Here is a 12628-nt window from a genome sequence, read left to right as displayed (position 1 = left end):
TCAAGTTACTCCCTTCCTCTGCAGCCCCACCACAGAACACTAGTAGGGGGCAGAGAAGGGGGACTCATCCAGAAGTCTAGGCCAATCACCTCATATAATTGGATACTCGATATAATAAAATTCAGTTACTGCAAAGAAGTCACCAAGAAACCAGCCTTTGCCCATCCAAGTAGAAGATCAGTGAGGGACAAGAACTCGTACAGCTGCAGCAGGAGTCAAGGAGCTCATCAAGCCATAAAATCAGTACCACATAGGGAAGGGGTTTACTCTGCGTACTTTCTAGTACATAAGCAGGACGTTAAATTAAAACCACTACTGGATCTCAGATATGTAAACAATTTTATACAAAGCGCTTCAGGATGACTACTATCAAGGTGCAATTCCACTCTTAAGTGAAGGATACTACATGGCTACTATAGACCTAAAAGGACGTCTACATACACATACCACCAATGAACCAGAAGCACAGCCCCCTACCCCCTTGCCGCCCCCCCCCCCCCCCCAACACACACACACACACACACCCTGGGCCTCTCCCTCCTAAAACAATGGAGATCCAGGGGGAAGCAAGACGTCAGAGCACAAGAAGATGCTACACATTTAAGTGGAACAGATACATTCACTGGTGCAAAGACCAATACAAAGTAAATGACAACACGGTACTAATGTACCTCATTCACCCACTGAACAGTGGCCTGACTTGCGCGTCGTTAAAGGAACATTTAGCAGTGCTATTCACTTATACCCGTGGAACAAATCAACAGTTTTTTCACCCTCCCAGTGCTGAAGCAATACCTTGTGGGATCAAAAACAGTAGTGCCACCAAAAGCGGCGCAAGCACTGATGTGGAATTTAAACATTGCACTCATGCAGCTGATGATGGACCTTTCGAGCCTATGCACTAGGCAGAACTAGGAAGCCTCACTCTAAAGACTGTCTTCTTAATAGTGATTGCCTTGTTACACAGGATGCGCAAGCTCGAAACACTCACCACCATAGAACCCTACTTGGAGAGCCATAAGGACAAGGTGGTCCTAAAGACAACATCCCGCTTCCTACCAAAGGTAGTGCCACAATTTCATGTCAACCAGAGCATCCAGCTGCAGCCTTCTTTTAGATCCCAAAGGCCAAGGGTAAGAGAGTGCTCCACACCATAGAATGCTAATCTTCTACCTCAGGAAACAGACACTAAGAAGGGAAACCAACTCTTCATCTCTTTTGGAAGAGCAAGCTATGGCATGCCAGACAAAAAGGGAACCATGGCACAATGGATAGTAGACTATCAAAGCCTGCTACAAGAAAGCAGAGAAAAATGTACCTGCAACCTCAGGTCACACTCCACAAAGAAGAAGGGACCAACCCTGGCCTTCCTGACAGATGTACCCATCAGTGACATTTGCTGGGCCACAACATGGTCTACCACACACACCATCACAAAACACTAGTTTGTGGTGGGACTGAAGATACTACAGCACCTGTTTACTAATTCCAGCACATTTCAGCTTAACCACTCCAGGGGAAACAAATACCCCAGTAGAATCAATGCTCAGCATGTGAATCCAAAAAAGGATCCATGCTAGAAAATGAAATGGTTACTTACCATATGGAGAGTTTTCTGGATTCACATGTGATCCACCTTCCTCCCCAGAAATGTGTGGGGACAAACAAATGAGGTCAACAACCCCTCAGGAGAAGAAGTTTCAAACCATAAAGTTGCCTAGGGGGAAAAAGAATCTCAATATGACAGCCACACTTAGGGACTTCTATGGCACACGTCTGAAATCACACGACGAATGAACTCCCCACCAAATGGTTGTCAATGATGCCCACACAAAAAAAGAAAGAGGAACAAGCAAGACATGAAACTGGTCCCAGCTTCTAGATAGCAGAACCCTTAGGGATCAGTCCAGCCAGAACTGCCAAGCCAGATCCTCCCTGAACCAGAATACAAGCAACCTAGGACCAGTTTGTCCCTTGTTGTGGGCTCATCATACAGGTATAGCTTGATTCCAGTGGCACTGTGAGCCCTTATCAAGGCAAAACTGGTCCTAGGTTGTTTGTTTTCCGGTTCGTGGAAGGCCTAGCTTGGCAGTTTGGGCAGGACTGTTCACATTGGAGCAGGGTCCAGACTGATTTTGCGTATAGCTGTATCCAAACTGAGGTGGCAATCGTGCAAAGAAACAGCAGATTGGGATGTGGCTCGATCAGTTGCCTGTGGCAGATTAATTCAGTATTCCTTTCATCCCCTTGTTGTTGTTGCAGTTGATGCCCTAAGTGCAACGGGTATGCCCAGATGTGGCTTGGCAGTTCGGCTAGACTGTTCCCAGTGGAGCAGGTTCAAGACTGACTTGAATATAGCTGGGTCCAAACTCAGATGGACTTATGGGTGAAAGAGTAGATTGGGATGGGGCCCCAGAGATTGGCTTGATGAGGTAGAAAGACGGCGCAGGCATGCAAGATGGTGTGGGAATATGTAGATTAATCATTAATAGTTTTTACAAAAGAGTTACTTCTTGAGAGATCTAGGCTAGTCTGTGGAAATGAAGTAGTATTTTTCAATTAATTGTGAAAGATGGAGAGCTAAAAACAAACAGTATTTCCAACGTTCATTCCAGCAAAGCTTTTCTAATTGTACGCTAGTTTGAAGATGGAGAACGCTGAGCACAAAGTTTGGGGGCTGTCAAAACACAAAGCTATTGTGAATGAATGAACATCCATAAATATTGCTTGAAATTTGTCCCATATATGTTATGGTAGGTATCCAATTTCTAACAAATTGACTATGGGTATAATAAACCTAACTGAGGTGGTTAGTATTTAGACATTGTTCATCATAACATCGGAATTCAAATGTATGTTTATAATCTGACTCATGATAGCACAGAGCCTTCCTCTTGGGTCAGTGAAATATGAACTTTTATTGACCTAATTCGTGAATTCATCCATTCACTCAGTTGAATGTACATAGTACTTATTTCAGTGCCTCTCCTCAAATTTTGTGCCATGGCAAAACTGCCTCAAGATGTAACATTTTAGTTGACCTCTAAAGCTGTATACATTTTATGTATTTTCTGTGTTTGTAAATTTTTTCTATTTTGTTTCTGAAATAGTGTTTTGATTCTTCTTTGTTTATCTTTAGGGTGGAGCACCAACCCCATTTGACCGCAATTATAGCACCAAGTTGGGTGTAAAGGCAGTGCTCTGGATTTCTGATCAGCTTCGTGATTCCTATCGCAAGGGTAAGTGGACACTACACTATATGCACTTCAGGATAATTATTAGAAATGGCTGGAATTTGCAGCCTTCATGCAGAAGATAGGCTTTTCTTGCCTGTAATTCTTCTGTATATTTGTTGTTTGATATAGACATGTGGGTCCTCATTAGTAATGGCAAGTGCAGCTCAAAGAATTCGGTAATCATTCAGCATCATTAAGGCCAGTCATTCTGTTCTTGATAATTATTTTACAAATTTAAACTTACTCCCAAAACCATGCTGAAAGTCACTGAATAACATCATGCTTGTTCCTCCCGGTCTCGCACCAGCACAGTCCCAATTAAAGATGTATTTTAAATTTATTTTCCCAGTCGCTAGGACTTAAGGCCTGATTTGGATGTCGGCAGAGGGGAATACTCCTTCACAAATGTGACGGATATCCCGTCTGCTGTATTATCCCATTCTATCCTATGGGGATAATAATACAGCAGATGGGATATCTATCACGTTTGTGATGGAGTGTTCCCTCTGCCGGCATCTAAATCAGGCCTTTGAGCAGCAAAGTAACTCTTCCCTTTTGAGCTCCATAGTTTCATTATTTTGATTGTGCTACTATCAAGCTTTTGATAAGGTATTCTATGGTGGCCCTTTTTAGTACATTTGTTTACTTTCTGCATTAATCCCCACTATGACTCTCCAACCATTAAAGGACCTTCTACCTACTAAGATGGACATATGCATTGAGGTTATTCATGAACCTTGGTTAATATCCGGAGCAGATTACAAATATGCACTACCCTGATGCTGTTCAACCTCACATTAGATTAGGTCGTAGGTATTGATACGGTTTTTGTATGCTAATGTCGTAGTTTGACTCTTGCTCTAGGTGAGACTGCTGGTTTAAGGATGACAGTACTTAATGTTTGTAGGTGACTATGCCAGCCCTACAACAAGTCGCAACTGTCGTCCCAACCCTCCAGGCTCACAAGCAGCACCTCACCAAAAACCCAAACAGTAAAAGGTGATTTGTGGTAGCCTTTACGCATGGACTCAAAAGTCTGACATCTCAGGGGGTGTCGTGGTCAAACGGAGATTACCCCTTTCTCACATGAACATGTCTCAATCAAACACAGGCAATGAAATGGATGCAGTAAAGTTTTCAATAGGTTGTATTTAACAAAACTGCAATCTACGATAAGTTGCATGGGCTGCAATGATTAGGATAATGAACAATGCAAGAAACAGAATGTTAATTAAGTCATTAATACAAAGACCCCCACCATTTTGCAATGACATTAAATGACATGAGATGTGAAATATGTCCTAATACCCTAATAATGTGAACCTAATCTCTAACCTAAAGAGAGCTAGGTATGTTAGACCTAATCTGCCAATGACATGTCCATGAGAAGAGCCCCCCAGCCCTCGTTACCTTGGAATGAGGTCTCTAGCTCGGACTTCGTAGGGACATGAAGACTGGGTCAGCGTCAAGGCGACGTGCAGCATCGATAGCAGTGATGGCATCTGGTCGGAATCCCTCTGACTATCTGTCTAAGTAAGGTGCATTCATACAGATCTGCTCGGACCCCTGACATAGGTCTGTTCCCAAACAATAGATAACAAGACATGCTTGGGACAGCAATTTATGTAAACAATTCCCTCGAAGGTGTGAAGAGGAAAAGTACCTAATGTGAACAGCTACAGTTTGTTTATCTTTGTCGCTTGATATTGACGCCTTAGCGTGGTGGCACTGATAACGTGAAACTAAAACATTGGCCTAACTAGAAATAAGGCAGCAATTTTAAAAGCTATAATTAAATAAATGCGCTAAAACAGAGCAAGCTAACTAGGATAAAAGTCACTAGATGACGGGGGCACGAGTCTGGAAGCCAAAAGCTAAGCTAACTCCTGTTTCCCTTTAAAACAAACTAGGATTCACTACACTAAAAGCTACTTCTTGACTAATCTGAAAGAATTGATTCCTCATGAGGCATGGAAAGAAGGTTCCATCTTTCTTCTGCTAGCGGCCCTGAGACCTTATACATTTTATTTTTCCTAGTTTGTTATGAAGCTAAAGGAAAAAAACATGCCTTTGAACTCTTTGGTGCTTAATGTGCAAAAAATAAATGCTTGGGCCCAGGCCTTTCTTTAGGAGGCTGAGCACCAGCTCTGCCTGCAACTTCTACAAGTTTCATTGACAATATCAACATGTTTTAAGCACAAATGAAGGGCTTGTTGCATGCACACTGTGTTTGGGAAGCTTTGCAACATCAAATATTAAAAGGTTAACAACATTTGACATAAATAATGTACATTTTCTCTAAATTTGAGGTGATATAAGCACGATCCTTAGATGGAAGTGGTCAGTCTGGTAGCTAGACTCCCACATTAGTCATCTTCATAAAGGCATAATTCGTACTGTGCATGCACAATATTTTACTATAATTCATTGTGCGCAAGCAAGTACAAATACTACTGAAATCAGTTCTGATTACTTTATCCCAGTACAAGGTCTGGAGTAAAGTGAGAACATGTAGCATTGTTTCTAGGTATTATTATGTCTAAATGCGTTACTATACAGGAATGGATTCACACAACGTTGTTGTGACTCACCATGAAGGTGTAGCACAATGTTGCACATTGTGCTTCACAGTAAGTACCAAGTATTACTAAATGGCTCTATGGTGGGATTGAACATTTAAAACGTAGGGCCTGATTTACTGGCTGACAGGTTACTCTGTCAAAACGGTGACAGATATCCCGTCCGCAAAAATCTAAATCTCATTATTTCCTATAGGATTTAGATTTCGCCAGACGGGATATCCGTCATCATTGTGACGGAGTAACTTGTCCACCAATCTCTAAGTCAGGCCCTCAGTCTAAGATGTGGCGTTTTCACCTTTCCAAGAGAAAATTACTGTTTAAATGTTCAGGTTTTAGGAATCTGCAAAGTCGGTTTTTTTTCAGTTTTAAAATAGACTTTCTGTCTTTGTTTACGTTAATTATCAGTCAGGTATAATTAATGGAGCTCTTTAGAACACTCATTAATGTTTTTTCTTCTATATATTTACTGTTTTAAATATATACTGGTAAGGGGAAAATACTGACCTTAAGTGATTTTATCCTACTTTCTGGACCTACTCGAGCATGAAAATACTGTTCATGGTGGTAATAAAACAGACAGGTGGCAACCGTACTAGGTGAAGGTGTGTTTGGAAGTCTGATTCAATAAAACACAAAAATATCACTCATCAAAAGGTACCATCCAGTTAGGGGTACATAGTAAAGGTCTTTTTAGAGTAACCTGTAGAAAAGGAAAAGTTTGAAATAGCATTGAAAGTTACCTCTGAGGTTATTTTGTGTGGGAAAGAGTTTGGATTACATTATTAAAGCTGTTTCCACGTGTGACTCAGACTTACTTAGGTCAGTAACATGAATACCATTTACTTAGCTATCAAACTTCGAGGCTTTTTCATTTTTGAAACTATAATTTTGCTGCTCTGGCAACCTATTCTCTATTTTCTTATGAATGTATCAGCTGCCATCAGACAATGGCTACTTCAAAGCATATCTTGGCAGCACCTTAGTCAACATATAGTGGGTATATTTTTAAAACAACATTAGTGTTGTCTTTTCCTGTGATGTCATCAGGGTCAAAGGTCATATAACATCACTTCCTTTGATGTCATCGGGGTCAAAGAGTGTGTGATGTCACTTCTGATACCCCTGGCACTTTGGTATGGTCTCCAGTGTATATCCTCGGGAGAATCTAAGCAACAAGTAATGCAGTACCAATTAGTGTCCTGTATGGCAGGAATCCCGCATATAGACAGTCGGGTGGAGAAAATGTTTGTTGTCTTTTACATATTTATTTAAATCGCTTGATGAAAAAAGCAGTGACCATTTGGCTTCAGGAGCTCGCGACCCTAGTGCCCCTGGCACGCACGTCTGCTGCCTGGTTATCCCTGGGGGGGTCTCTGTGTGAGGTAACTCACGTCTGAGTCACCCTCAAACACTTCCAAGCAATAGTTCTTGCTGAAGTTTGGTACATTGCAGGCATTTATTTTTGCATTTGTTTCGCGTTATTATCAGAAGCATGACTGACGTTTTTATTAGTATTGCAACGCTTTACCATGGTCGGCAAAGGATAGGGAGTTACAGCCATAGCTGCCTACTTGGGAACTGGGGAACCAGGGTTGAGTCCCAGAATCTGCTCAGCATCCTGTGAACATCCTTGTGCTTTAAAAATGAATGCAACGTTGTGTAATGTAACTAGTGATCACCTCGAATGCCATTGGGCTGAGTTCGCACAACAGGAGGGAGTAAAAAGAAGCATCTAAGTCCTGGAAATAAATAAATCAGTACTTTGTCCGTGCTCCATCGAAGGGACACAAAGAGAAAGTAAAATCAGATGCTCTGATCAATGGGAAGCGAGGAAATAAGAGGGGCGATGAAGCAACTGATGATAAGTAAAAGGCGGCTGGCTCTAAACCTCCCCCCCGTTTAAGTGTTTGTTTTTTGTTAACGATCGATCTCTGCAAATACCAGCTCCTGAGCTGTCTCAAGCGAGTCCTTAAAAGTACCAAACTGAGCTTCTTTACACTGCCAACGTCATTCATACCACATTGCCGCGAGGATGTTCGGTCCTGAAATTTAGTCTTCAAACTGAATTTGCACGAATGCTAGAAGTATGCCCAATAGTATTTTCCAGAATCTTACATCTGTACTTCAGGCAATTTATATATACAAATGTACCCCACCAAAAGGCTGACTCATCTGGGAAGTGAGAGCAAAAGAAAAGCAGGATCGGGAGAACAGCCCTTACTAAGGGAATACAGGGAGCCTTAAGCGACCTTAAACACGCCTGTCAAACAGGTTGTGCATACGTGAGTCTTGTGTCCCTCCTGTCTGCGAGAGCGAGTTGGGAAAAGGTACCACTGAGGGTCAAGTATCTTTTTACATGGTGCCTGAAAGGAACAATGTGTGTGCACAAAACGGCATAACCTTCGGTCCTTACCTTTAAAGATGGTAATTTGGAGGAATGTGTGCACTGACAGTGAAAGTGACTACAAGAGCAGTGAGCAGCCTCAAAGCTTTTAACAAAGGCTGCCCAGCCTTCATCGCATTATGTAGAAGTGACCACTTAATCCCAAATGAAAACCGGAAATTGTGCTGGCTTTTTTTTAAACAATGATTGGTTTGGTGCTACATGCTTGTTTGGGTTCCTTAACCCCTCATATGCACTTTCTGATGATCAGGCAGGCCAAGTAGTATGGAGAAGCAACAGCTTCCAGGCCTTGTGGATCAACATAAGAGAGAAGCCAGTGTAGGATCGGGTGTGAATCACACGGTCTGTTGGAGCGGCGAGGCAGATTTGAGAGAGCCTCGTTATCTCTGGAGGCGGCAATCACTGTGGGCCGAACTCATGGGAGCTTTATCACAAGAGGTGTAGGGTCCTTAGCACCAGGGCAGGCAGCACCTGAGCCTACAATAAGCATCATTCCTGCTGACGGACCCTGTATAGATGACTCAAGTAAGGATGCTAAAATTTGTCATCTTGGGTGAGACAAAGTACCTGGACTTAGGCCCTCGTGGCTATTAGCATTTGTTTGCCTTTGTGCCCGTTTGTTGTGGGACTAGGTGTTATTACAAGGGGGTATACCATAAACCCTCCTCAAAATGAATGAATGTATACTGTTTTTAACATAACACAACTCAGATCACCAGCTCATTGTGATATTGTTACCGCAGTCTTCTCCAGTGTAAGTAATATGCAGTTTGTGTTAACTGAGTCTTGATCAAGTATGCGCATGATACTTCATACATGGGTGAACCTGCACGATCTATGCATTGTCTGCTGTATTTGCTAAGGTGTACTGCTACATATGACAAGTGAGTGACTACAGATGGTGTCCCCTTATGCTGAGAGCAGGCTGACCAATATGCCCGCAGTTAGGTTAAGTAGGTATAAAATATGACTGCAATAGCTTTTTTCATGAGTGCAATGTGCTTGCAGTGGTTTCACGATTTTCCACAAATCTCTGCAATGACTTGAACAATGAATAAGCTGGGACTACTGTTGGTTTAGGGCAAACTCACATGGGCCCCAAAAAGCAGTCTCACCATAGGGTCTACGGTCATTGCTCATCCCTAACATCAATGCCTCCTTCTGCCCGAACCAAAGCCGGGGAGCAGGGATTAACAAAGGTTACAAGCCGTGTTATCAAATGTTTATGGACTAAGCAGGAGCTGCTGTCATTGGATGTGCACCATGTGCAGATACTGTGGCTAATCGCTGCACACTCATCAGCAGAACAGGTTTTATCCAATGATATGTCATGATATGGCTTCTTTAGAACTGAAATCAGAAATTATATTCAAGTGATCAGAGAATACCTGGGGGAGCCAGACTTTTAGAATCAATGAAAGAGGTGGAGACCCTGAGAGAAACAACACTCGTCAAGGGGGGAAAAACACTTGCCATGGAGGAGGCTCTCACAGGCCTAGCTACTAAGGTGCTGAATAGTGAATACTGAGTTGCAGGACTATTTTGAAAAATAGGAGAATTTAGAAAGTTGCTCTTGGAGAGAAAAGGTTTGGGTGTAGGGGAAAACAGCGCATCAGAAGCATGAGTCCTGTGCACAAAGTGGGTGCAAGAAAGAAAGTACATCTTGACGCAAAGTAATTCTGTCTAAATTCCACTCTTTCAAGATAGTCCTGGAAGTTTCAAGAGATACTGACACCAACATCTATGTAGGCAGCGTGATACTAATAAACCATATATGATATTGCTAAGAGGACACACAGTGGTGATCGTAAGTTTGAGGCAGGATAATTTTAAACTTTCCAGTGCATGTTGGCCTGATTTCTGTTTTCTCCTGGTATAGTTCCCCACAAATCACTAAACGGGAGGGAAAGGTTATTTTAGGGTTGACTGTGAGCCCACCAAAGAATAACCTGGGATGCAGGAATTATCTCGAACACCATGACACTGGAAAGCTGCGCACAAGATGTGGCGAAGTGAAAGAAAATCTACCACTGGAAAGTGAGGAAGTGGGCTAATTGCATGCTACTAATTAGGTGACATCAATCAAAGGCACTTCTTAACAGCAACTGAGAAAAAGAAGGTGTCCACTCAACTTAGTTCTAGAGAAGGACTAGTGCTTAGTAATTAAATGAGGTAATGATAGCACACACTCACAGGAGCATGATTGGGTAAAGGGGTGAGGAGCTCAGCTTATTTGGGACCAGCCGACTAGTGGTTTCACACAGTCATATGTCAGTTACTATGGACAATGTCATTACGTTCTGTTCCGGCACCTTCATTTGTTTAGTTGCTTGGCGCTTGGGGGCTATAGATAAGTAGCATTCTTCCATTCGGCAGTGAGGGAAAATAACATTTTCATACCACACACAGAAGGAAGCAGCATCTACCAGAGAACAGAAGACTGGATGCATTGAGCAGGATCTCTTTTAGCTGCTGTGGTGGTCGGTGTGATATTTTATGATGTCCATGGCATGCGTTCACACAAATGGTAAGCAGCTCGGTAGCAACATACCATTTGTCCAGGTGATTCATCTATTAAAGAATAACCAGCTAGCTTGAGGTCAGTCATACACCCCCAGTCATTAATGGTCCCTGCCAAAGTGAAGGTTGGGAGTTGTTCGTTTCCGATTTAATAGCATTTTGCCCATGACACAAACTAAAATGAAACTAAATGGGAAGCAACGCTGTACAGTAGTAAAAGGTAAGTAACGATTGATTGCTACAGAAGTCAACATTCACAATGGAGTTTGTTTAAATTGGTGTAATGCCTCGCCTCGTTCTCAGCCCCAGCTTTTTGGCTACTTTTATCTTGAAAACAGATAAGGACGGATATAAACTTTTGTTCCATCGTTGTGTTAGTCTTTCCAGCGAATCACTGGTTTCCTGTTTGTCATCACTTTAACAAAGACAGCTGCAGGTATTTCATTGCTACATGTATATAGCACCTATTACCCCTATGTGGGGGCTCTGAAGGACTTGACTGGCACGTTACACTGTGTAGTGTAGGGTGTGTGGTTGGAAGTGTGTTGTTTTTGTTTTGATCCTGTGTGGGTAGTGTTCCCATGTCGTCTGTGATGACTACGGAGGTGCATTTATCGTGCTATGGGACACAGCGCTTAGCAGTGTGATGGATGAAGAAGTGTGTGAGTTGTGCCCATACCCATTTCATTTAAAGCATGTTTGCTCTGTATGCAAACTTGGGGCACTTCAGACCATAAAAACGACCTTCATTTTTGATTTGGTGTAGTTCAGGATTTGTTGGCACTGTATGGCTGTCCCAGTTGTATCGCATACAGTGGAAAGGTTGAATGGATGACTGTTAGGGTCTGAGAGAAACACATTTACAAGGAAAGGGTAGGAAACCTTCTCTAGGTGTCAAGTCAAGGCACCTTTGAAAGACACTAAATAAGCTAATCCTTTTATTGTTCTAGGAAACCGTGAGTAGTTACGCTTTTTCTCTGTGTCACTACATGTGTATGCTAGAGGGCGAGTACACCCACGTGTGAATAAGTTGGCAGTTGTTTACAACGGATAGTTTGAATGTTTCCGAATTTTTCTAATTAATGAGCAGATGTGTAGGAGATCTCTTCGTACTAATGTAGAAAACAGCATTTCTCATTTACAAAGTTCACAGGATCGTCAGCTCAAAGGCAATCATTATTTCCAGAGTAATTTCCCAAGACAAGCATCGGTGTTTATAGCAGATTACCCGGCATAAAATGCGTTTCAACTTTTTTTCCTGCTGCAATATTGAGGAAAATTTGAATATGTCAAAAGGACCATGAAATTAGAGAACAAGTAATATTGATATTTTAAATGTTCAGTTTAGTCTATTATGAATCCTGAGTTCAAATAGAAGGTATAATTTTGATAGCCAATACATCATTAATTCACAACAAAATTAATATAGTAAGTAACACATTTTACAGTGTGAGAAAATCGTCAAAACCATCATGACGATGGCATCAGTGGAAAAGGATTACTTGCAGACACACGGATACATTTGTAAAGCAATAACAAAACATAACCATTTTACCTCCTGGTATGCTTGGAAAGATCTGCTTTTTTCCAACTGTAAGGTTTCAGCATGTGTAATGGATTTTTTTTTCAAGTAACATATTGCCTGTATTTCTTTTGCAGGCCGCGTGTTTGCAAACTCCCAAGACTCTGCTTGTGTGATTGGACTGATGAAGAAAGGAGTAGCATTCACCCCAGTTGCTGAATTGAAGCAGATCACTGATTTTGAGTATGTACAACCGCAGCAGCAAATTTGCGTTGTGCGGGTGGTATTTTCTTGTGCTCTGTAATATTTAGCAAAAAAAAAAAAAAAAAGATAATTTGTCTCAAACTTTTTTTTTCTTATTTTT

The 12628-nt window shown here is 41.9% G+C and overlaps 1 protein-coding gene across 2 annotated transcripts in view; it reads left to right on the top strand.

Moving 5' to 3' along the window:
* Positions 1-12628, top strand: part of PFKL (phosphofructokinase, liver type) — a 304230-nt gene that overhangs the window by 289673 nt on the left and 1929 nt on the right. For both annotated transcript variants that reach the window (XM_069225784.1, XM_069225783.1), the window contains exons 20-21: positions 3140-3239; positions 12402-12507. In XM_069225784.1, coding sequence (XP_069081885.1) covers positions 3140-3239; positions 12402-12507 — 206 coding nt within the window. The remainder of the gene's footprint in view (positions 1-3139; positions 3240-12401; positions 12508-12628) is intronic.

Source organism: Pleurodeles waltl, chromosome 3_1 (assembly GCF_031143425.1).
Source record: "Pleurodeles waltl isolate 20211129_DDA chromosome 3_1, aPleWal1.hap1.20221129, whole genome shotgun sequence".
Lineage (NCBI taxonomy): Eukaryota > Metazoa > Chordata > Amphibia > Caudata > Salamandridae > Pleurodeles > Pleurodeles waltl.
The sequence above is the reverse complement of the archived record's forward strand: the minus strand, read 5'-3'. Positions and strand labels throughout refer to the sequence as shown.